Source organism: Trichomycterus rosablanca, chromosome 20, assembly GCF_030014385.1.
Source record: "Trichomycterus rosablanca isolate fTriRos1 chromosome 20, fTriRos1.hap1, whole genome shotgun sequence".
Classification (NCBI taxonomy): Eukaryota; Metazoa; Chordata; class Actinopteri; order Siluriformes; family Trichomycteridae; genus Trichomycterus; species Trichomycterus rosablanca.
Window position 1 is genome coordinate 16600011 of NC_086007.1, and position 27483 is coordinate 16627493.

The 27483-nt window shown below is 39.8% G+C and overlaps 1 protein-coding gene across 1 annotated transcript; it reads left to right on the forward strand.

Annotated features, from left to right (window-relative positions):
• Positions 1-2646: 2646 nt before the first annotated feature.
• rhbdd1 (rhomboid domain containing 1) lies at positions 2647-27041 on the forward strand. Its single transcript, XM_063016280.1, has 7 exons — positions 2647-2773; positions 13189-13341; positions 13914-14193; positions 14508-14640; positions 19955-20043; positions 22843-22998; positions 26847-27041. Exons 2-7 carry the CDS (start codon positions 13189-13191, stop codon positions 26945-26947), a joined length of 912 nt encoding a protein of 303 aa, XP_062872350.1. The 5' UTR covers positions 2647-2773; the 3' UTR covers positions 26948-27041.
• The last annotated feature ends 442 nt before the right edge of the window (positions 27042-27483 follow it).

The window sequence follows — 27483 nt, forward strand, 5'->3', positions numbered from 1 at the left end:
ACAGGTAAGCCGGGAAGCCAGGTGGTGTGGGGATCGCTGGGCTGCAGACAGCAGGGGGAAAAAAAACAACAAAGTTTAAGGGCTTGAATAACAAGGTACTAAACTCACAAAGTAATGTGTAGTTCAGGAGTCAGACGTCACGGTACCGCGGTGGCAAGCAGACAATCTGGCGATGAACGGTGGAAAAGCCGGCGTTTAAATGCAGTGGTTGATGAGGTGGAAAGTGAGTAAGATCCGCCCTCCAGCGATCCATTGGTTGGCTTCCACAGCATTCTCCGGGAACAGTACCGCTCCAAGCCGCTGGGGGGAGAAGGGAGCCAGACAGGCAAAAACAAACGAAAACTAACTAGAACAAAACCGACAGTCGGACCTAAACGTGAAAGAAATAGATAAAATAAACGCGGAGGAAAAAAAAGGAACTAACAGCAAAAACAGGTGGGGAGGACAGATGAAAATAAACAGCCGGGGGAAACGAAAGTAAACAGGTAAGAGCGGAGCGAGTGAAGCGCAAATTCTAACACATATATGTATGTATATATGAATACTATTTGAAAACTACTATATATGAAACTATTTGAAAATGGTCGTACAAACCTCTGTTTGACCATGCTGGCTAGCAAGAGGCAGGATCATAGATTAGTTGGGGGTGGGTTGAATAGTGTGTTATCTGCAAGCATATGCATGACAAAAGAGGACTGATAGTGCTCTAATGGTTATGTAGAAGGAGGGGTTTGTCCTCAGGATCTCAGATTTTCAGTCAAGCTAGTGTTAAATAATTAACATCTTAAGTCATTTGTCAGTTTGCCCTCACAAATAACTTTGAACATGGAGAGAGACCAGCTTTACCATTAATCATAAAATTAAGTAAAGCCTTCACACTAACAATTTAATTCAGTCATCAGCATTTTATTTTAGGTGCAGCAGATCCAATTAGGGTTGCCAACTTTCAGAACTGGAAATAAGGAACACCCTGGGCTGACGGGTTGGCGGAAGGTATAGGGTGGGGGGTGGGATGCTGGGTGTTTACCTGAGCGGGAGCGGGGGTAGGTGGTTAGGGTTGCACCTATAAGAAATATAACGGGTCTTACACAGTCATAGGAACATTATCAAAATGTTTTATTTAGGCTGTTTAACATTTATTATTTTCATTCTTTATAATAATAAATCAGAACCATATTTTAGGCAAAACAACATAAAGAACATCATGTAAAATTTTTTCTCAATAGTGCAAACAACATTTCTACATAATCCATCTTCACACTGACATGCACCCCTGGTTCTGGACTGCGTTGCTTAGGGGGCAGTGAGAAAAGTGCCGGCCCTGCTTGTGTTACTTTACTTTCGCCCTACACACAGCGTTACTAAGACTAAAAGTGAACACTACTTAAAATAATAACCAAACGCTTTCTAATTCCCACGGTAGCAGCAGTTTCCTTCTGTTTCATACATATCGCCCTGTCTCAGTCTACTCTGCAGCATTTCTCTCCCATTGATAAAAATACGGAACACCACGTTTAGTTTCCAAATAAGGAACGATTACGTGTGACGCAAGCACGTAAGTGCGTGCCCTCCCGGAAGTCATTCAAAATGCATTGCAGTGCCTGCAGTTCGAAAAAAAGAGCTTTAACATGACAGTCTATGAGAGCAATCTGGGGCGATTTTCAGTTAGACTGCAGTCACCCCAAAAGGGGCGGTACTGTACGGAACACAACTCGACGCTGATTGGACTACAATATTCCGAGGCAAGACAGACCGTCACACCTAGTTTAACACTGGTTGAATGTGATAGAAAAATTTCTTCCCTTTCGCGCTTGGTGGTGCGTTGCCCGATCGCCCTAAGGAACGAGCCCCTGATAGATATGAACAAAAATGATACATTCTGTGTCTTTTCAAGTTACCATAAAAAACACATTGTGATTTTTAAATGAATTATTCACTTTTTTAAATCATTTTATAGGAGCAGAGAAGTTTTAAAGTCTGGGTTGGGGACAATGCCAAAATATTGATGTTTAACACATTTAAAAAATGGCAATTACAATGATTTTTGTGCACAGGTTTTTTTTTGGTGATACAATAAATGCTGATTTTTATACACTATTTATTTTGTAACAGAGTATTTCTAACATTAATTTATAACCCGGGGATGTAAAAGAATCGCCCATCCATGAATGCATTTGTTAGCTGTCTTGTTAAAAAACAGCTGTTTATTTATTATAGTTTAATAACATAGTTACATGGTTATTGATTGAAACACTACTTTATACACCATGGTGTACACATTTATTGCTGTGGTGCCACCAATTACATAAAAATTACTATGCTAACAACTTAAAGTTTTATAATACCTTAATGCAGTAAACCCAGTTATGTTATGCCTTCATAGAGCAAACATCACTACATTTAAATCTAATCAATAAAGTGCCTAACGCTAAACATTTGAGCTCTTGTAATGCCCGTATGGAGTAACCCCAACTAAAATGAATAATAACCCATATTAACTACTTTCCAGTTGGTTTAACAGTAGAAGGATGTTTATGATGCATATAGTTGTGACGCTGCGCGCGCTATTTACACGCGAAAAGACTGATCATAAGCAAAGAACGTCGTGGTTTTTTAAATCACGTGATCTACGCTTTGGATCGGTTACTTCCGCGTGAGAGTTAGGAGATGGAATTAAGTGAAAGTGATCACATCGTAGCGTTAATTCCTCTTTATCCCTTAAAATACAAGTTACTCTGCATGCAAGTGGCTGGTAAAGCAGTGCAGAAATAAGGTAGGTTCCTCGCAATGCATGTAACTTCTGTTCTGAACGGTCTAATATGACGGCGTTTAGTCAGTCCCATTAAAGAACGCACATAGGACGTCGAGGAAATCTTTCGAGTAAAAACAGAATATAGAAATGTTTGATATTACAAGACTAAATGGGTTTTATATTCTATATATGATTATTTGACTATATATATGTAGTTACGAGTAAAAAAATACTGTACTCGTAATACTACCGCGTTCACGTCGTCTGCACTTAAAGTTTTAGTGCGCATCCAAACCATGTTTTACGGTACCCCTGTGCGTAGCGTTAAATGGGGCTGCGTGTTATTTTTAGAAGAGCTTAAAAATAGAAAATAATTTAGTTTAACAGCTTAATAAACATAGCTTACCGAATTTTGATGTACACTAATGTACCAGAAAGAAGGAGTGTTACAGCCTATATGTATTTCTAACAATTAAAAATTCTAACATTTCTAACATTTTTACTTAAATCCATGTTTTTATGCCATGAAATGGCAAAATTATGCAAATGGCTCATTCAAATTTTTTTAAATAAAATAAGCCTATTAAATTATCAAATGACTGTTTTTGAAGAACACTTACTCGTGTACTAATTATATGCTTTATAGATGTTTTTACTGTAAGAATTTGGATGAATGGGATGGTGGACTAATGCACTTTGTCTATTTGTGTTTGGACCACTTTTTAAGTCCAGTAAAATAAGCAAATCAAATTGTTATCAAGTCACCCCACTAGAGTCTTGAAGAAGACCTTCTCTTGTAACTTTGACATTGATGATATGCATTTCAGACCTTTTTACTGTTGAATTTGGATTAATGGGATGACAAACTTGTAAAGTGTGTGTTCAGTTCTGTATAGTTTTTCTGTATCTGTATAGTTTTTGAAGTAAAAAAACAAAACAAAATTAGCATCACTCACTTAATGAGTTACTCACAATATTACATAAAGGGGTATGATAAATGAAGGAATATGATAAATGAAGGGGTATGATAAATAAAGTCATACATAAAATTGCCTATACCAACAACCAGACCAAACTCAATATAAGATGGCAAATCTAAAAAAATTATTTCAGGGGTGGGCAAAGGCCAACCAAATTCGTCATCTAAAACAGCAGCATCAACCAATAACATAACTGTTCCTTTAGCAACAGTTCCTTGAACTGATCAAAAGTAGTGACTTTACAAGTGGGTAACCTTTCTCACAAGCAAATTCTACATATGTTTGAGCACAAGACCTAACTTGGGCTCGGAATTTCTGTCTGTAGCCTTTGGGAACCAACTCATATGCACGCAACACAGCTGCATTTACAGCATCATAATCCATACTATGAAGTAAAGTAATTACAAACACAATAGAGAATAAACTATGAATTAGGCCCAAAAATAATGTTAGGGGTGAGCAAAGGCTAACACAACAAACAAAACAGCAAAATTAGAAACCCTCTAACTAACTCTGGAAAAAAAAAAAACAATAATAAACCTAACTCCCTAAATGAATAAACAGAGATCATAATAATTAAACAAAATGGCACTCACCCTCTACGGAATAAGGTCCAAACTAAATAGTTAACAAACGAATGAACAACAAAACAATCAAACAATAATTGGTCTGGCTGAAAAGCCAGGTGAGACAACCCTTGAACAGCCCACAGTCTTTCAATTCTGCCTCCTCTTCATGTCCTCATGGTAGCTCTTTTATCTCGGGAGCTTCCCCTCTCATAGGCAATCAGAAAGTGCTATGAAAACCTATAGATTATGGACAGGGAGAAACGGAAGAAACGGGAACAAAAACACAAAAAACTAAACCCAAACCAATGACCTCTAAGGTCTTAACAATAGGAACACTGACTGTACTCACTGACTCAAAATTGACTGTGTGAGTTTTAGACATTTTTACTTTAGGAATTTGGAGTAAAGAAAAGAAGACTTATGTAAAGTGTATGCCCAGTTCTTTGATGACAAATAAAATAAGCAAATCAAATTGTTATCAAGTCACCACATTAGAGTCTTGAATATACAGTGTATCACAAAAGTGAGTACACCCCTCACATTTCTGCAAATATTTCATTATATCTTTTCATGGGACAACACTATAGAAATAAAACTTGGATATAACTTAGAGTAGTCAGTGTACAACTTGTATAGCAGTGTAGATTTACTGTCTTCTGAAAATAACTCAACACACAGCCATTAATGTCTAAATGGCTGGCAACATAAGTGAGTACACCCCACAGTGAACATGTCCAAATTGTGCCCAAAGTGTCAATATTTTGTGTGACCACCATTATTATCCAGCACTGCCTTAACCCTCCTGGGCATGGAATTCACCAGAGCTGCACAGGTTGCTACTGGAATCCTCTTCCACTCCTCCATGATGACATCACAGAGCTGGTGGATGTTAGACACCTTGAACTCCTCCACCTTCCACTTGAGGATGCGCCACAGGTGCTCAATTGGGTTTAGTCCATCACCTTTACCTTCAGCTTCCTCAGCAAGGCAGTTGTCATCTTGGAGGTTGTGTTTGAGGTCGTTATCCTGTTGGAAAACTGCCATGAGGCCCAGTTTTCGAAGGGAGGGGATCATGCTCTGTTTCAGAATGTCACAGTCCATGTTGGAATTCATGTTTCCCTCAATGAACTGCAGCTCCCCAGTGCCAGCAACACTCATGCAGCCCAAGACCATGATGCTACCACCACCATGCTTGACTGTAGGCAAGATACAGTTGTCTTGGTACTTCTCACCAGGGCGCCGCCACACATGCTGGACACCATCTGAGCCAAACAAGTTTATCTTGGTCTCGTCAGACCACAGGGCATTCCAGTAATCCATGTTCTTGTCTTGTACTTGTCTTCAGCAAACTGTTTGCGGGCTTTCTTGTGCGTCAGCTTCCTTCTGGGATGACGACCATGCAGACCGAGTTGATGCAGTGTGCGGCGTATGGTCTGAGCACTGACAGGCTGACCTCCCACGTCTTCAACCTCTGCAGCAATGCTGGCAGCACTCATGTGTCTATTTTTTAAAGCCAACCTCTGGATATGACGCCGAACACGTGGACTCAACTTCTTTGGTCGACCCTGGCGAAGCCTGTTCTGAGTTTCCGAAGTTTAACAGCCCTGCTGCCCATTTACACCTGGGACCTTGACACATGACACCAGAGAGGGACAACAACACATTTGGGCACAATTTGGACATGTTCACTGTGGGGTGTACTCACTTATGTTGCCAGCTATTTAGACATTAATGGCTGTGTGTTGAGTTATTTTCAGAAGACAGTAAATCTACACTGCTATACAAGCTGTACACTGACTACTCTAAGTTATATCCAATATTTGCAGAAATGTGAGGGGTGTACTCACTTTTGTGATAAGTGTATCACAAAAGTGAGTACACCCCTCACATTTCTGCAAATATTTCATTATATCTTTTCATGGGACAACACTATAGACATGAAACTTGGATATAACTTAGAGTAGTCCGTGTACAGCTTGTATAGCAGTGTAGATTTACTGTCTTCTGAAAATAACTCAACACACAGCCATTAATGTCTAAATAGCTGGCAACACAAGTGAGTACACCCCACAGTGAACATGTCCAAATTGTGCCCAAATGTGTCGTTGTCCCTCCCTGGTGTCATGTGTCAAGGTCCCAGGTGTAAATGGGGAGCAGGGCTGTTAAATTTGGTGTTTTGGGTACAATTCTGTCATACTGGCCACTGGATATTCAACATGGCACCTCATGGCAAAGAACTCTCTGAGGATGTGAGAAATAGAATTGTTGCTCTCCACAAAGATGGCCTGGGCTATAAGAAGATTGCTAACATCCTGAAACTGAGCTACAGCATGGTGGCCAAGGTCATACAGTGGTTTTCCAGGACAGGTTCCACTCGGAACAGGCTTCACCAGGGTCGACCAAAGAAGTTGAGTCCACGTGTTCGGCGTCATATCCAGAGGTTGGCTTTAAAAAATAGACACATGAGTGCTGTTAGCATTGCTGCAGAGGTTGAAGACGTGGGAGGTCAGCCTGTCAGTGCTCAGACCATACGCCGCACACTGCATCAACTCGGTCTGCATGGTCGTCATCCCAGAAGGAAGCTGACGCACAAGAAAGCCCGCAAACAGTTTGCTGAAGACAAGCAGTCCAAGAACATGGATTACTGGAATGCCCTGTGGTGTGACGAGACCAAGATAAACTTGTTTGGCTCATATGGTGTCCAGCATGTGTGGCGGCGCCCTGGTGAGAAGTACCAAGACAACTGTATCTTGCCTACAGTCAAGCATGGAGGTGGTAGCATCATGGTCTTGGGCTGCATGAGTGTTGCCGGCACTGGGGAGCTGCAGTTCATTGAGGGAAACATGAATTCCAACATGTACTGTGACATTCTGAAACAGAGCATGATCCCCTCCCTTCGAAAACTGGGCCTCATGGCAGTTTTCCAACAGGATAACGACCCCAAACACAACCTCCAAGATGACAACTGCCTTGCTGAGGAAGCTGAAGGTAAAGGTGATGGATTAAACCCAATTGAGCACCTGTGGCGCATCCTCAAGTGGAAGGTGGAGGAGTTCAAGGTGTCTAACATCCACCAGCTCCGTGATGTCATCATGGAGGAGTGGAAGAGGATTCCAGTAGCAACCTGTGCAGCTCTGGTGAATTCCATGCCCAGGAGGGTTAAGGCAGTGCTGGATAATAATGGTGGTCACACAAAATATTGACACTTTGGGCACAATTTGGACATATTCACTGTGGGGTGTACTCACTTATGTTGCCAGCCATTTAGACATTAATGGCTGTGTGTTGAGTTATTTTCAGAAGACAGTAAATCTACACTGCTATACAAGTTGCACACTGACTACTCTAAGTTATATCCAAGTTTTATTTCTATAGTGTTGTCCCATGAAAAGATATAATAAAATATTTGCAGAAATGTGAGGGGTGTACTCACTTTTGTGATACACTGTATATATATATATATATATATATATATATATATATATATATATATATATATATATATATATATATATATATATATACAGTGTATCACAAATATATATATATATATATATATATATATATATATATATATATATATATATATATATATATATATATATATATATATATATATATATATATATATACAGTGTATCACAAAAGTGAGTACACCCCTCACATTTCTGCAGATATTTAAGTATATCTTTTCATGGGACAACACTGACAAAATGACACTTTGACACAATGAAAAGTAGTCTGTGTGCAGCTTATATAACAGTGTAAATTTATTCTTCCCTCAAAATAACTCAATATACAGCCATTAATGTCTAAACCACCGGCAACAAAAGTGAGTACACCCCTTAGTGAAAGTTCCTGAAGTGTCAATATTTTGTGTGGCCACCATTATTTCCCAGAACTGCATTAACTCTCCTGGGCATGGAGTTTACCAGAGCTTCACAGGTTGCCACTGGAATGCTTTTCCACTCCTCCATGACGACATCACGGAGCTGGCGGATATTCGAGACTTTGCGCTCCTCCACCTTCCGCTTGAGGATGCCCCAAAGATGTTCTATTGGGTTTAGGTCTGGAGACATGCTTGGCCAGTCCATCACCTTTACCCTCAGCCTCTTCAATAAAGCAGTGGTCGTCTTAGAGGTGTGTTTGGGGTCATTATCATGCTGGAACACTGCCCTGCGACCCAGTTTCCGGAGGGAGGGGATCATGCTTTGCTTCAGTATTTCACAGTACATATTGGAGTTCATGTGTCCCTCAATGAAATGTAACTCCCCAACACCTGCTGCACTCATGCAGCCCCAGACCATGGCATTCCCACCACCATGCTTGACTGTAGGCATGACACACTTATCTTTGTACTCCTCACCTGATTGCCGCCACACATGCTTGAGACCATCTGAACCAAACAAATTAATCTTGGTCTCATCAGACCATAGGACATGGTTCCAGTTATCCATGTCCTTTGTTGACATGTCTTCAGCAAACTGTTTGCGGGCTTTCTTGTGTAGAGACTTCAGAAGAAGCTTCCTTCTGGGGTGACAGCCATGCAGACCAATTTGATGTAGTGTGCGGCGTATGGTCTGAGCACTGACATGCTGACCCCCCACCTTTTCAATCTCTGCAGCAATGCTGACAGCACTCCTGCGCCTATCTTTCAAAGACAGCAGTTGGATGTGACGCTGAGCACGTGCACTCAGCTTCTTTGGACGACCAACGCGAGGTCTGTTCTGAGTGGACCCTGCTCTTTTAAAACGCTAGATGATCTTGGCCACTGTGCTGCAGCTCAGTTTCAGGGTGTTGGCAATCTTCTTTTAGCCTTGGCCATCTTCATGTAGCGCAACAATTCGTCTTTTAAGATCCTCAGAGAGTTCTTTGCCATGAGGTGCCATGTTGGAACTTTCAGTGACCAGTATGAGAGAGTGTGAGAGCTGTACTACTAAATTGAACACACCTGCTCCCTATGCACACCCGAGACCTAGTAACACTAGCGAGTCACATGACATTTTGGAGGGAAAATGACAAGCAGTGCTCAATTTGGACATTTAGGGGTGTAGTCTCTTAGGGGTGTACTCACTTTTGTTGCCGGTGGTTTAGACATTAATGGCTGTATATTGAGTTATTTTGAGGGAAGAATAAATTTACATTGTTATATAAGCTGGACACAGACTACTTTTCATTGTGTCAAAGTGTCATTTTGTCAGTGTTGTCCCATGAAAAGATATACTTAAATATCTGCAGAAATGTGAGGGGTGTACTCACTTTTGTGATACACTGTATATATACGTATATATACACTACAAGATTAAGTCTGTGGTGACTTGATAAAAATTTGATTTGCTTATTTAATTTGTCATCAAAGAGTTGTCTATATAGAACCTGAAAGTTATTTTACATAAGTTTGCCATCTTATATATAAAACAAGCTCGTCTGTTAGCGATGTAGGAAACTTGGCCATATATCAGCGAGATTGTTGTACCTCCCAGCCGAGAGGAAACAACAGCGCCATAAATGCTTAGGGCGGCAGAAGGGTCTTCGGCTGGTGTGCACAGAAGAGGCAGGCAGGTGAGAGCACCATTTGTTGACATCCAACATGGCCGGTTGCACAGCAATGCTGACACGCTTACTCGACGACCATGCCAGAAAGGAGTGTGCCAATGCTCAGAGCTGTGCTGAGAGGTGTGCTGTGGTAGATGTTGTGGCTGAAATGGTGAATGTCAACTCGGACTAGTTGAAAGAGGTTCAGTTGCCTGACTTTTAGTTGTTGGTGCTACAGGATCTGTTACGGGCCTAACCAGTGGCAGAATGGTCGGCTGTGATTTCTCACTGACTGACGGTAAAGGCATACTGGTCCCAGCATAATTGCTTAGTGGAGCAAGGTGGTAAGATTTACCGCCACTGGGCTAGCCGGTCCAGGATGTCAAGGTGTGGCAGCTGCTCCACACCTCGGAAGTCGTTTCAGTTCGGAGCTGTGGTGGAACGTATGTTCTGCTTGGTATTAATTATTTTTCCAAGTGGCCAGGAGGGTACGTTGTTCTGGACCAGAAAGCCCAGACCACCATTGACTGTCTGTTGCGGAACTTTTTCCCGCAGGTTCAGACTGCCGGAAGAGTTGCACACCGACCAGTGGCAGAATTTCAAGTCGCAGTTGCTCAGGAGGATGGCGTGGTCAGGACACGCACCACATCTGCAAAGCGACGGTCTGGTTAAACAGTTTAACAGCACTCACTCCGACGATGATGATGTTCGCACCCTGGTGGACATCACCTTTGGGTCTCTGGCTGTTTTTCATGAATATATTGGTGTCATTTGATAACCATTTGCTTTGACTGATTTTATGAAATTTTAAAACTAGCCATTTGCATAAATTTGCTTTTTCATGTCATATTGTCAAAGTAAAAACAGAATTATGTATTATGGTAGGTAGAAAAGTAATTTTTAAAATATTTTTAATAATCACTCCATTTTAGATTGTTCTACATATAGTTTGTAAAACACTTTGTTTTTGTGCATCAGAACTCAGTAAGTTATGTTTTTTAAGCTGTAAAACTAATTTCCTTTCCATTTTCAATTTCAGTACTAAAAGCGCAAGCAGCTTTTCCCCCAACCGCTCTGCAACCTTGATACCGCAAAACAGGGTTTAGATGCAGTGTTGGTAGCGTGGCCGAGCTTTTTTAAAGTGCAGATGGTGTGACCGTCGTGTAATACTGGCATTGGGTTACGGTACTTCATACACTGTTCCGAGCGCCTTAGCATGTAATACAGTTGACTCTATATTTTATAGGTTATGACTTACTTCAAATTCTATGTGACTTTTTTGCAGTTTAACAAAACATCGTTCGTAAACGGTGTATCTGCTAACTTGGTCTGATGCACTTAACAAGAATATAAGCTGTTGAGTTATTGGCTCGACTTGAAAACACTGAGTGCTCGAGTTGCCAACAGCTTCCCAGCTTTATCACCCTGCTCAAAGTATAGCTGATTAGTTCTCTTTAGTAGTCTCAGTCAAAAGAGTAGTCAACAGGTCATGAATGTAGCTGAAGTGCACTTTTTATATAGTGTAGGGGATTGGTCTGAAGCATATTTAGTATCAAGCTGATATAGCTCTTTTAAAATTGCATTTATTCAGAATGTCTCGGTTTTTTAATGTGATAAAATCTGTCCTCAAATAAAAACTTTTAATGCTTCCCACCGGATGTCGCTGCTTATTTACGAATTAACATTAAGATCGATGAATAAAGTGATATGTGTTCCAAGAAAATCTTTAGCCTGGTTGTCAGAAAAGAATTGGGGGTTAAATCTCCAAAGTCCTAAGCTTGCTGGGGATAAAGTTAACATCTACTGGGGGGGCTTCTACACCCTATTCTGGGTGTAGAAGTATTTTATGAGCTTACCTAGCTTGTTGCAAGGAGCTCTCGGCCATCTGCATTACCTTTAGGACCCTGTCTGCCTTATACATCACAATATTCAGCCCCCTTTAAAACAATAAGCATGAAAAAATGTTCAGTTGACAAACAAATAGTGTCCCAAAAAGAGTATGAAAAACATTCAAAAAATATTTAGAGAACTTGTTTGTTGGTAAAATATGCAAGCTTGGCCAACATCATAAAATAAACTAAAATACATTTGTTGCAGGTACAAATAAGACAGAAAACAGGCAAAGAAATATGTTCTTTTTGTGTACAAACTCCCAAACATTAAAAATAGACGAATCGTCCTTTAAGACGCAGATAGCATGCCGATCTCCCAGGCCCTATAGTCGCTGCTGATTTAAAAAATGTGTGGGCCTTAAAAGCAGTTTTGCTATTTCTATCACATAAAACAGTGTCCATCATTATTCCTTTACTCAGGGGTACTCCAGAGATTTGGCAAATTTGCAAACTTACTTTTTCTCCAATGAAGAAAATCTCTTTCTAGCACCGACCCTATTAGTCACAGAGAGCTTCACAAGGAACAGAAGCACTGGTTTGAGGCCTAAGTTGTAGAAGGCCGCAAGCACATCTTGATACTAAACCCTCTGTTCGACTACTTTGGGAATATAATGTTCATAAATAGCAATCAGGTTACCTTTATATTATGGTGACCTGTTTACTCCGGGCTTTACACATAATTTTGTCCTTATGTTGGAAATGTGATGTTTGTCAAGCAGAGTGGCAAGTGTCGCCATATTAAGCTCATCGCTTGGCCCACTGGTTGCGTCAGCCTTTGAAATCTTTTTTTTTATAAACATGCCTACTCCATCCTTTTGCTTAACCAGAGGTCCCTAGTAGGAAATTATTTTAGAGAAAAAGATCATCCATTAAATAAAGTGTCAAGAAATAAGGGTAAGTGATATTAATCTGGTGATATTTAATAGGGATGTCAATAGTATTGACTATTTGGTTATATTGGTAGTACCAAGATAATTTAGTAACACAATCCCATGTAACTAAGCAAAATTAAAGAAATTGAGAGCACTCACCATTACATTTTACATGTATAATTTTCTGGTTGTGTCTGTGAAGGTGAGAAGTACTAAAGTACTAAAAGAAGTAGTTATTTAACGTAAAACTTTTGTTCCTAATTGAAACTGTTTAGGTACTTGCTATCCTAAAACACTGTACATTTCTACATTCAAATTTTCATTGTAAAATGTTACCTTCCTTTATTACTTATCTCTGGTAAGCATAGTTTCCGTTGTTTTTTATGGGTGTGAGCATTGTCTTTTTAGTGTTTGTATATGCATGCATCCGGAGGTGTGCCCTGTGTAAGGGTTAGGGAAGATACTCAGCAAATGCACTATACACAATAATACAGTGGATTTGCATTGGAATCCAGAACTAACACATCAGTTCTGTATTATTGTGTTTTATTGGTCAACATTTGTAATCTTAATTCTTGTGTTTTTCAGATGCATAACAGACAGCGAGGCTTTAATATTGGCCTGTTCTTGCTGGCCTCGCAGGTGTTACAACTTGGCCTAGACAACATTCCACCTATAACATTAGTAACTTTAGGCTTCAATGTGTACCTCTTCTTGTTTCCTGCAAAGCCACTTTTACAGGTAGGGCTACATTACCAGCCAGTATATTGATTAAGCTAATGTTGGAAGCTTGAATGTAAATAGAACATTAAAGAGCATTACAGTAATTAAAACACCAAATTTATCACTTGTATTTAACACTGCCTGCAAGTAAATAAAGATCTTACTATTTTATCAGAAGTTAAATGTTGTTTTAATTTTATGTAAACATTATAGCTCCAGTGTAAAGATTTTGTTTAAGCATATGAATTACTGTGGATCTCATATTTTGTTTTGATGGAAAAGTCAGCTGGTTTGTTTGTGTTGTTGCCTAGCGGTTAAAGTACTGGACTAGTAAGCATCAGATTGCTGGTTCAAACCCCACCACTGCCATGTAGCCACTGTTGTCACCTTAAACAAGGCCCTTAACCCTCAGTTGCTTAGATTGTATACTTTAAGTCGCTTTGGATAAAAGTGTCTATTAAATGCCAATAATGTAAATGTGTTTTATAAAACAAATCCTACAATAGAAAGTTTAAATAGTTGGAATGGAGCTGAAGATGGAAACACTTTTTTTATAAACTTCTACTGATTTGACATGTGCATGTCTTCAGGCATGTATAAGTGTGCAGCAGGCATATACGTATGGAGACTGGCGTCGTCTTTTGTTCTCCCCATTCCACCATGTTGATGACTGGCATCTCTACTTCAACATGGTCTCCTTTCTCTGGAAGGGTGTCAAGCTAGAACACAGACTTAGCAGCTCCTGGTTTGCCTTCCTCTTGGCTGTTTTCTCTCTGCTCACTGGATTGGTCTACTTGCTCCTAGAAGCGGGGCTGTCATGGCTTATGGATGATCAATCTTATAACATTCCCTGTGCTGTCGGGTTCTCGGGTCAGTAAGTGCATGTTTGCTATATTTGCTGTAAGCTAATATTTATTCATTAAATACTGTTAGCACCAGAATTATTGATACCTTTTGGTAAAAAGTTATTAAAATATCTTTGTCAAGAATTTGTGTAATCTAGTGAATTTTTTTTTAACCAAGGATTCTAGTAAATCTGATGCTGTGTGCGATTTTACAGTTGAAAACTTTAAACTGGACACGTATTCACTGTTAACAAATACACTTCTAAGTTGTCAATTCTTAATTAAGCTTAATGTCTAACAAAGAGTCTTAAAACATGTTTTTATTACCATCTGTTGCAGGTGTCCTGTTTGGGCTCAAAGTTGTAAACAATTATTATAATCCAAGTGGAGTCAAATACATCATGGGCCTGCGTGTAGCAAATTGCTATGCCTGCTGGGTGGAGCTAGTCCTTATTCACCTCATGAACCCCGGGTAAGTCTGATACACTAGGCCTGGGGAGATGTTTTAAATATTTGAGATACAGTATATTCATTAAATACATTTATTAAAAGGAAACATCCAGTATTTAGGGGTCACCACAGTGGATCTGGTCTGCATACCAGACTATCCGGCACAGCTTGTACGCCAGATGCCCTTCCAGACAAAACCCTCCTATTTGTATCCGGGTTTGAAACCATTACTGAATATGACAGCAATAGCTAGGCTGTTTAAACCACCTCCCAACACCTCCACCCCCCTTTTCCGAACATTAACCAATCGTGCCCTTTTAGTTGCCAGAGCAGCTGAGAATTGAGCCCTGGATCCCCAGATCTCAGCAGTAGTGGGCTAGCGTACTTACATCCTACAGCGCTTTTATGGGGTTTAGGGCAAAAAACACCTATAAACATGGATAAATCCACAACAAACTAAAAAGTAAGAGTAAAAAGTAAGTAAAAATGTGCAGATATGGATAGAAGCTGTGCAAGACATTATTATACATGTGCATGGATTGATTATGGGGATTATCATGTTTGTGGTTTATTGAAATGATGGTCCTTACTGTTCAATAGTCTGATGGCCTGTATAAAAAAAAACAGCTGGTTCCTGACTTGGTGCTTCTGTACCTCCTGCCACTCGGCATCTGTGAGACCAGGCAGTAACTTGGGTGGGTAAATTCCTTTGCAATCTTCCTCAGGCAGTGGTACCACTTTCTGCAGAGCTTTACTCTCGGGAGTGGTGCAGTATCCAATACCAGGGTTCTAAGGTGGAAAAGGTGCTGTTGTGCCCTCTTTACCCCCCATGTGGTGTGTTCTGTCCATGAAAGATCCTCTGTGATATAAACACAGGAGAACTTAATGCAGCTGACCCTCTCAGAATGTGGATTGAGCCTGCTTAAGATCCTGCTTTTGATTTTTCCTTCATCCTGAGATCCATGAATCCCAACCATGGATAAACTAGCCGTTTCCTGTCTGCTAATCCTGAAAGTGCTGTCTGTGGTGAAATTAAAATCAGACGTCGCATGATTAATAATTCTTGTAAAGAGGGTAGAGGAGAGAACTTCACAGGCTTAATGGCTTAATTTCTTAAGCTTAAACTCTGCAGACATCCACATTTCTGTAAGGCAGATTATACAACAATTCCTTGTCTCTTGCTGGAAATAGATCTGTGCCCTGAGTTTGTTGAGCATGTTTTCTAAGGATTGTACATTTTAACAGTAGTATGTTGGGAAGTGGAGGGTGGTTAGCATGACGTCTCAGCCTCATCAAGATGACTGCTCTGCATCCCCTTCTACAGCGCCTTTGCTACTTTCTTGGCTGGGCGGCCCAGATGTGTGGAGGCCTTTGGTGTTTGCAATCAGTAGGTCAGTGTTAAGAAACTCAAAGTCCAGAATGTGGTGAGTGCTAAACAATAGGGAGCCACCACTCAGATCGATTTAGATGTAAAATAAATCGATATTTATTTTAACAGCAGAGTGCACTGGTGCTGTCCACCTCGCCTGGTTGACTTTACTACACAGAGTTGCCAGGTTCTGGGTTTTCCAGCCTAATTGGGCTTAATTTAAAATGGGTGAAAATTTAAAGGTTGTGGACCTGGCAACCCTGCCACTACACTGTTTTAGTACAGTGACTGGCAGGTAAAGATGTGGAACTTGAGGATGCCCCCTCCTCTTTCAAATCAGAAGTGTGGCAGCATTTTGGCTTTCTCAAGAAAGATAATGGACAAAACAAAAACAGTGTGCAAATATTAGGCAAAGCCATAGTTTATTTATGTGAAGATCTTTTCTTTATTTGTATTATTCATTTATTTATATAATGTGGGATTTGTTTTAAAATTTCAAAAGTTTTGCATACCTCAGAAGTAAAAGAGCATTCATTATTTAGATAAGCACAAATACAGTGAACCCAGCATTGCATCATGGGTAGAGTGTATCTTTACATCCCTACTGAACAATCTAATGTCTAGAAGTGTTTGTCTTACATAGATAAAGGTTTAAGTAACATTCAGTTCAAAAAGTAACATGCATACAATTTACAAAAATTTGAGTGAGAGAGCTACACAGCAGCCATACTTGGTGCCATCGTGGTGAAGTAGTTGGTAAAATGTTGGCCATGTATGCCTTGTCAAAATTTGAATGTGGATATCCACGTATCCAAGTATGGGCCATTACAGTATGTGCTGTATGTGAATTGATATAAAACTTTCTCTTTTTGTAATAGAGGTTCAAGTTATTATTTGATGCAGCCTGATACACCAGCTTTTGTAGTTCTTCTGGTGATGTGATCAGTAATACAAGGTCATCATACCTGGTATTGCTAATGGTTTTTCCACCAATTCCGAATCCTCTGGCATATCCTTGTAACACCTTCCTCATCACAAGGATGTTAAAAAAAAAGCTGTCTGGACAACACATTTGTTAGTCTTTTGACCAGGTGCATGATTATTCATAATTGGTAATGCTGTACTGTGTTGAATGTAAAATCAATAAAACACAAAGTGCCTGGTTACAATATCTTGCTTTCTCAATGATCTGGAGGTTTGTGATCTGATCATGTGTGTTGTTGGCCTCAATCCAGTTTGTTCTTGGGTAATCTCTTATTTGAACTTGGTTTGCATTCTTTTCAAGATCATTATCTTGCTAGGATCTGAGACCAATGCGATGGTCCTGTAGTTTATACGTTGGAGCAAATCACCTTTTTTGGGCAGAGGAATGATGGCTGACTGTGTCCATTCTTCTGTCCAGATCTCAGTCACCCGACATTCCTGTAGACCTTATGCAGCTTGTTAATAAGAATAATCTGAGCAGTTCGACTGCTAAGTCATCTTGACCAGGTGCATTTCACTTAGCCAGTTTCTGATATTTTCCTACATCCTAGTGTCGGATCCTTTTCTTGAATTGGTATGTTTTTCTTTTTACCACTATACAGTTTTTCAGAGTAGTTTTTTCTCTGGTTTAACATGTTTTTTATCCTTGATGGATGTAGTTTGAGGCTGGAATGATTTGTTGAGATACTAGGTCTGATGCTGAATTTCTTTGCATTATCTTCCAGCTCACTGCATAAGGTATCCAACTGGTTTATCTTTTCTGAGCATCTCCACTTCACATTAAAGTTTTCTGTATTTACTGGGGGACTTTTGCATTAGGCTTCTTTCTTAACCACTCAAAACGTCTCTGGAAATCCACTTCTGCATTTGTGGCAGTTTTTCTGTATTATTTTCTTAGCAGCTTTTTAGCATGGTATCCTCTACCTGCTGCCATAGTCCATCTGGTGTGTGTAGTTTCTAAAGTCTCTCTAGCCCTTTAAATCTGTTGCCAACCTTCAATTGGTATTGGTGCTTGAACTGGTAATTTCTTCCTAATTTTACTTACTTTTAAAACTGTGCTACTTTGTCAACATCACAAGATTGTGATCAGAGCCATGTGCATGGATTATTGAACACTTGACTGATTACTGGCTCTCTTGATTTGGACTTTTTTATGTGCTTGTTGTGTTGGTGTTGGTGATACCCAACTTGTGTTCAATACTGAAATCCAGTGTCTGACACCTATTGTTTCTCTTACCATGACCATATTTGCCAAGGACTTTATTGACTTTTTTTGCATTTTCTCTTATTCCTGCACTGAAATCATCAGTGATCACAAATAGGTTCTGCTTTGAAGTCACTGCAAGAACACGTTCAATCTTCTTGTAGAATTGGTTAATCTCTTCATGTTGTTATCAGACGTTGGTGCACAACACAGGATAGTACTCATATCTCTTGGCTTTGTGGCTGATCTGATGTTAGGCATTGTAGCAACATTTACTTGAGCCCAGACAGCAACTACATTATGGTTTTGACCCTCTTTGCTTTAGAACAGCACTGTGTGTTTTTATTCAACGTCCAGTGCCTGACCACTTAGCCTCAGACAACCTGTAAATGCTGATGTTCAGTCTCTCCAGTTCAGTATCTGGTACTGATAACTTGCCATTCCTATGTCTCATCTTGGCATAAGGTTTAATGTTTAGCTTTTATGCTTCCCTGCATCTTCTTTCTCTGGTTGCTGCATTTTCTCTTTCTTGTGCTTTATTGTGTCTACTCTCCATACTAAGTGTTTTGATGCGCAAAAAGGGTGGTCACTTCTCAATGACCACCCTATCTTTAACAGTGGGTACAGCAAAAATTTATTATGCTGGGTGATGTCCAAGTCAGTATGGCATTGTTTCTTAGACTACTCATTTGTGCTCTGTGGGATCAAACAAACTGAGCATAAAAACATATATGATTGAGCATTAAAAAAAAACTCAGTTTCATTAGCAATGAATAAAGTCAATCATGTATACCATCATGTGTTAGCAACTTACCTACTTATTGTGAAAAATGGCAAAATATTGTAAATGTGTTACGGGGAGTGGGTGAGGTGGTGGACCCAAGCGCAGAATGTCTTTTAATGTGTGTGGTTATTTCAACAAAATACAGAGTAATCAATATAAGTTTATGGTTGGATACGTGTTAAAAAGTACAATAAATAAATAATTTGATTTTAGAACTCGTTGTGTGTTTTGGCTTTTGTCGGATTCGAACCTCCGACTTCTAGCGCTATAGCGCTGTGCTTTCTTAACGCGCCACTGAGTGGGACACGGAGGAGAGGGATAAACCGCTATAAAACAAAGGAGAGACAAACAAAGGAGACGCCGGTATCGCGTACTCAAACAAAGGAAAGTTTTTTCAAAACTTAAACAAAAGTACTCAAACTCTTCCCCACGCTCCCGTGAAGAAACGTCTTTTTTCTCTTTCGAAAAATATATTGTGCTTGTGAAACATGAAACAAACGTAACGAAAGTGGAGGACTGAACTTCACTCTTGTGCAGCTCAATAACCTCCCTTTACTTTTCTATTAATTTTCTATTAATTTTCTATTAATTTCTGTGCTTTTCTTTCCCTTTCCTTTCTTTTCTTTGTTTTTGTTTTCTTTCTTTTCTACTTTTCTCTCTTCTATTCTTCTCTGTCTTACAAATACCCTTTTTACCGGTAGCACTGATTTAACGGTGCGACGCCGGCTGCTGTTTGACGCCGGGTTTAAATGCAGTGCCGCACAGCTGAGCCTGGTTGGCACTGATTGTCGTTGGGGATTCTGGGGGTTGGAGTTCTGAAGCTCCACTCCACCAGTTCTTCCCCTGCGCCGCCCAGGCCCCCTGCTGGCGGCTGACTGTACTGGCGGAACCGTTATAAAATGAAATATTCTGTAAATATTTCACTCTTGTTATGCCCCAGTACAAATGCAGGTGGAGACTAGAAGCTTGTTAATAGTATTTGTTGTTTTATGCAGGACCTCGTTCCTTGGCCATCTAGCTGGTATTTTAGTTGGGCTGTTGTACACCAAGGGTCCCCTCAAAACACTCATGAAGACATGTTCAGGTGCGTGCATGTATTTTTTTAGGGTTTATAATACTGTGTCAATCATATTAACTTGCATATTCTCAATCATATTCACAATAATACTTTTACCTAAACCGAGCAAAAGATGATGTTTTTAATTATCAAAAAGCTATTATCCCCATGTAGCAAATAATTTGAGCACTTTACGTAAAATTTATTATTAATTATCTCAGGTTTATTTATTAAGTGGTGTTCATCAAATCATAATCCCAATAAATATATTTTGTCCCTAAATAAGTAGATATTAAACGTGCTACTATAAAACTGATACTGATATGTATTTTTATAATTGGTTTTATTAAACAGTAGATTATTAATAAATTAGGAACAAATAAAATGGCCGTACAGACTTAGTTTGAGTGTGGTATGGAGGACCTCCAGTGAGCCTTGACCGTAAGCCCATTAAACGTCTTGGATGGGATGGGATGGGATAATTTGAAAAGTTAATTGCAATCCACACTACTTTGTCCAATATCAGTACAAGACCTTTTAAGACATTTTAAAATCTTCTGGAAAGACTTCACAGACAAATTGGAGGTTTGTTTTACTTGCAATGCCCATGGTTTTGAAATAGGGTGTCCAGCAAGTTCAGGTTTGGGTGTTCACGTATAAAAAATGGGGGGAAAAAACCTGGAAAACCCATCTATTATTTTTACTAACTTTACACTGTGTATTATTAAACTACAAAATTACTACATAAGCATTTACATTTTTAAACTGATAAACTTGATGTGTTTAATGTATTGTACACAGATTAGGCATAACATTAGGACCAGTCGGTTAAAAAACAGTTTTTTTCCCACCTCAATAACTTTATTGAACACCACTATTCGCCGTTAACACACATTCTGGACATTCTGAACTGAACACTGGACCTATTATTTATTATTTATCATTGCACTGTTTGGATTACACACTGGACTGTTGTGTTGTTATTTATCATTGCACATTTCTCATTGCACAAGTTGCACCTGCACTTTAACATCACCCCGGACTGCACGCTGGACTGTCGTAATTATTTATCATTGCACCTGCACTTTACACAACTGTTATACATATATATGTATAGTTATAGTTATTTTTTTCACCATCCTTATATAGTTATAGTTACAGCTGTATAGTTATTATTTACACATCCTTTATCCCAGTACTGTTATTACTAATATATACCTAACTAATCTTATTATTACTGTTATTATTATTATTATTATTATTATACATATTCATTTTTTACTAATATGCTTATTGTTATTATTGCTATTATGTATATAGTAATATGTACATAGATATAATTTCATATATGTAACTAGCTATAGTTATAACTCTATATTCATATTAATCATAGGTATATGTTACTAATATTCTCTGTCTTTTTGCACAATGCTACTATTTGCACTTCTGGTAGATGCTAACTACATTTCGTTGCCTTGTACCTGTACTAAGCAATGACAATAAAGTTGAATCTATCTATCTATCTATCTATTATGACCACCTTTCTAATATTGTATTGGTCTCCCTTTTGCTGCCAAAACAGCCCTGACCCATCGAGGCATGGACTCTAGACCCCTGAAGGTGTGCTGTGGTATCTGGCAGCAGGTTAGCAGCAGATCCTTTAACTCCTGTAAGTTGCGAGGTGGGGCCTCCATGGATTGGACTTGGATTGGACTCCATGGTTTGTCCAGCACATCCCACAGATGTTTAATTGGAATGAGAGCTGTGTAGTTTAGATGCCAAGCCAATGCCTCAAACTTGTTGTTGTGCTCTTCAAACATTTTCTGAACCATTTTTGCATTATGGCAGGGAGCATTATCCTGCCACAGCCATCAGGGAATACAGCTTCCATGAAAGGGTGTACATGGTCTGCAAAAATGCTTAGGTAGGTGGTACTTGTCAAAGTAACATCTACATGGATGGTAGGACCCAAGGTTTCCCAGCAGAACACATTGCCCAAAGCATCACACTGCTTCTGCCGGCTTGCCTTCATCCCATAGTACATCCTGGTGCCATGTGGACATTCACGTGATGTAAAAGAAAACATGATTTATCAGACCAGGCTACCTTCTTCCATTGCTCCGTAGTCCAGTTCCGATGCTCATTGTTGGCGCTTTCGGCGGTGGACAGGGGTCAGCATGGGCACCCTCACTGGTCTGCGGATTTGCAGCCCCATACGGAACAAAATGTGATGCACTGTGTATTCTGACACCTTCTATCAGAACCAGCATTAAGTTCTTCAGCAATTTGAGCTATAGCTCGTCTCTTTAATCAGAACACACGGGCCAGCCTTCGCTCCCCACGTGCATTAATGAGCCTTGGCTGCCCATGACCCTGTCGCCGGTTTACCACTGTTCCTTCCTTGGACCACTTTACAGGTACTGGCCACTGCAGACTGGGAACACCCTACAAGAGCTGCAGTTTTGGAGATGCTCTGCTCTGTCGTCTAGCCATCACAATTTGGTCAAACTCGCTCAAATCCTTACGCTTGTCAATTTGTCCTGCTTCTAACACATCAACTTTAAGGATAAAATGTTAACTTGCTGCTTAATATATCCCACCCACTAACAGGCCGTGATGAAGAGATAATCAGTGTTATTCACTTCACCTGGCAGTGGTCATAATGTTTTGCCTGGTCGGTGTATATTTTATAGCAGTATAGTGAGATATTTATAGTGTTGTGTAAAAGAGCAATAAAATATAGTATGACTTCTCTATTTGTTTGTGCCATGACAGTATTTGTACAATCTAAGACATATAATTTACTCTTGAATTTATTTTCTGCAGGTTACAGTGAATACAGAATGCCATTCACACTAAATAATTCAACCTACAGACAGAGTTCCTATGGGACAAGCGGGCTTTCTTCACACCCTTACACATCTGGTTTATTGGAGGAGGAGCAGTATGAGGCAGCTATTCATGCCAGTCTGCAAGACCAAGGTGAGTGTAACGGTTAAAAGCTACAGATGAAATAATCAGTAAATATAAGAATTGTGGTTTAAATAGTTATATACACTATATTGCCAAAAGTATTCGCTCGTCTGCCTTCACACGCATATGAACTTGAGTGACGTCCCATTCTTAATCCATAGGGTTTAATATGATGTTGGCCCACCCTTTGCAGCTATAACAGCTTCAACTCTTCTGGGAAGGCTTTCCGCAAGGGTTAGGGGTGTGTATATGGGAATTTTTGACCATTCTTCCAGAAGCGCATTTGTGAGGTCAGACACTGATGTTGGAAGAGAAGGCCTGGCTCACAGTCTCTGCTCTAATTCATCCCAAAGGTGTTCTATCGGGTTGAGGTCAGGACTTTGTGCAGGCCAGTGAAGTTTATCCATGTCTTTATGGACCTTGCTTTGTGCACTGGTGTGCAGTCATGTTGGAACAGGGCCATCCCCAAACTGTTCCCACAAAGTTGGTAGCATGAAATTGTCCAAAATCTCTTGGCATGCTGAAGCATTAAGAGTTCCTTTCACTGGAACTAAGGGGTTGAGCCTCCTGAAATACAACCCCACACCATAATCCCCCCTCCACCAAACTTTACACTTGGCACAATGCAGTCAGACAAGTACCGTTCTCCTGGCAACCGGCAAACCCAGACTCGTCCATCGGATTGGCAGACGGAGAAGCGTGATTCGTCACTCCAGAGAACACGCCTCCACTGCTCTAGAGTCCGGCGGCTCTACACCACTGCATCCGACGCTTTACATTGCGCTTGGTGATGTAAGGCTTGGATGCAGCTGCTCGGCCATGGAAACCCATTCCAAGAAGCTCTCTACACTCTGTTCTTCAGCTATATGTCTGTAGCGATTGACTCTGCAGAAAGTTGCCAACCTCTGTCATTTTACGTGGCCTACCACTTTGTGGCTGAGTTGCTGTCGTTCCCAATCGCTTCCACTTTGTTATAATAAAACTGTGGAATATTTAGTAGCAAGAAAATTTCATGACTGGACTTGTTGCACAGGTGGCATCCTATCACGCTACCACGCTGGAATTCACTGAGCTCCTGAGAGCGACCCATTCTTTCACAAATGTTTGTAGAAGCAGTCTGCATGCCTTAGGTGCTTGGTTTTATACACCTGTGGCCATGGAAGTGATTGGAACACCTGAATTCAGTGATTTAGATGGGCGAGTGACTACTTTTGGCAATATATCTAATATCTAAACCGTTTTAACACTTTAACAAGACATCATAATTTGTGCTACCCATCAAGGTATTTTGTTACTGTAAATATTCAGTATTTTACAATGTTATATGAATAATATGAGTAAGTTCAAACATCCTCTTTTATATATAATGTGTTATGCCAAGAGTACCACCACAAACCCGACCATGTTCCATGTATGATGTAATTTAAATGCCAATGCAAAGCCTTTGACCAGCTTACACGACTGAAGACACATAGATTTTTTTACTTAACAACCCACTAATCCACCTTTCCTAATGTTAGCTACAGTGTATCACAAAAGTGAGTACACCCCTCACATTTCTGCAGATATTTAAGTATATCTTTTCATGGGACAACACTGACAAAATGACACTTTGACACAATGAAAAGTACTCTGTGTGCAGCTTATATAACAGTGTAAATTTATTCTTCCCTCAAAATAACTCAATATACAGCCATTAATGTCTAAACCACCGGCAACAAAAGTGAGTACACCCCTAAGAGACTACACCCCTAAATGTCCAAATTGAGCACTGCTTGTCATTTTCCCTCCAAAATGTCATGTGATTTGTTAGTGTTACTAGGTCTCAGGTGTGCATAGGGAGCAGGTGTGTTCAATTTAGTAGTACAGCTCTCACACTCTCTCATACTGGTCACTGAAAGTTCCAACATGGCACCTCATGGCAAAGAACTCTCTGAGAATCTTAAAAGACGAATTGTTGCGCTACATGAAGATGGCCAAGGCTACAAGAAGATTGCCAACACCCTGAAACTGAGCTGCAGCACAGTGGCCAAGATCATCCAGCATTTTAAAAGAGCAGGGTCCACTCAGAACAGACCTCGCATTGGTCGTCCAAAGAAGCTGAGTGCACGTGCTCAGCGTCACATCCAACTGCTGTCTTTGAAAGATAGGCGCAGGAGTGCTGTCAGCATTGCTGCAGAGATTGAAAAGGTCCGGGGTCAGCCTGTCAGTGCTCAGACCATACGCCGCACACTACATCAAATTGGTCTGCATGGCTGTCACCCCAGAAGGAAGCCTCTTCTGAAGTCTCTACACAAGAAAGCCCGCAAACAGTTTGCTGAAGACATGTCAACAAAGGACATGGATTACTGGAACCATGTCCTATGGTCTGATGAGACCAAGATTAATTTGTTTGGTTCAGATGGTCTCAAGCATGTGTGGCGGCAATCAGGTGAGGAGTACAAAGATAAGTGTGTCATGCCTACAGTCAAGCATGGTGGTGGGAATGCCATGGCATGAGTGCAGCAGGTGTTGGGGAGTTACATTTCATTGAGGGACACATGAACTCCAATATGCACTGTGAAATACTGAAGCAGAGCATGATCCCCTCCCTCTGGAAACTGGGTCGCAGGGCAGTGTTCCAGCATGATAATGACCCCAAACACACCTCTAACACGACCACTGCTTTATTGAAGAGGCTGAGGGTAAAGGTGATGGACTGGCCAAGCATGTCTCCAGACCTAAACCCAATAGAACATCTTTGGGGCATCCTCAAGCGGAAGGTGGAGGAGCGCAAAGTCTCGAATATCCGCCAGCTCCGTGATGTCGTCATGGAGGAGTGGAAAAGCATTCCAGTGGCAACCTGTGAAGCTCTGGTAAACTCCATGCCCAGGAGAGTTAAGGCAGTTCTGGGAAATAATGGTGGCCACACAAAATATTGACACTTCAGGAACTTTCACTAAGGGGTGTACTCACTTTTGTTGCCGGTGGTTTAGACATTAATGGCTGTATATTGAGTTATTTTGAGGGAAGAATAAATTTACACTGTTATATAAGCTGCACACAGACTACTTTTCATTGTGTCAAAGTGTCATTTTGTCAGTGTTGTCCCATGAAAAGATATACTTAAATATCTGCAGAAATGTGAGGGGTGTACTCACTTTTGTGATACACTGTATACACTCGCTGCACACTTTAGGTGCTGTCGTGAGCAGCAACCTCTCCAGTAGCTCAGTCAGTGTTGTACTTTTGAAGTGTTATTATCAGTCTATTACCTTAACAAGAGGGCTGCAAAAAACATGTTTACTCAAGGAAAGGTGGAATGCTGGCATCTTTCACCACATATTGGAAGAACTGTGTCCTGTTAAGCATTAAGTGATTGTATTGAACTGTGGTGTTAATAGATAAATGTGTTACATTGAATCAAAGAAATAAAACATTTCATCAGGCTTTCTTATAAGCATTTGTGTTTATTAATGTTTAATTGTAAGAATTACACTTTCAGTAAATGTCAGTAATTATTACCGGACCTGCAAAAGAAGAGAAGAAAATGAACACTTTATTTACTAGGAAAAATTGTCAACAGCTGTTACAGTCCACAAAAACATAAATTTGTTTAATTCTTGCTGGTTCTTATAATAGGTACTGTACTGGTATCTGATTTGTTTGTACATTTGTTGCAATAAAACTGTTGAATTATTAAAAATTAAGTTTATTAATTTATTTACTGCTTTACCTTAACTGCTTTGCCCTAAAATATAAAATAAAAATTTCATTTATTTATTGATTTCTTTAAATGCTACATATACTTCTAAGTTTGTTGTAGCTGCCACCAATACAAAGAAAAATAACCTACCACATGTTTAAATGTGTTACAGGGCGCTCTAATCACACCAGGCTATCTTACAGACCCGGTGTAACATCTAATCCCTCTGTGGAAGAATTGCGTAAACGTCGACTTCAGAGGTTTGAGAGTTGAAATAAACAAATAACACCTTAACTTTAAATATTTAGTCAAAATAAAGATAATTCTTTGTGTCACTGTACCTTCAAAGTATGATGACACTCAACACTTTTGGTGTTTGTTTCTGTGTCAGCCAAAGCATTTTTTTACATTGCTCTGATAGCAGGTATTTTCTACATGTTTTGTTGAATGCAATTGTACACTATTCATACTAATCTGAGGTATTAAACAGCCTTAATATTTTGCACTTTTATCTAGAATGTATAATTTGGATTTTTATTAATAACTTTATATTCTAGGTTTGTTTTTGATATTGTAAGGTTTAAAAAAATACAAATAATAAAATGGATTTTTTCTTTTGTTAGTTTTTAAACCAATAAAATAAGTCAGTTATTATTAGTTTTACTTCTTCACGTAACACAAATTGTACATTCCACCAAGCCACAGATCATGTAGGTGTCCTATATCAACCTATATAAAATATATATCTTAGACCCAGAATATGGTTTGGATATCTACCGAAACACAGGAAACATCATTATGTGCATTAC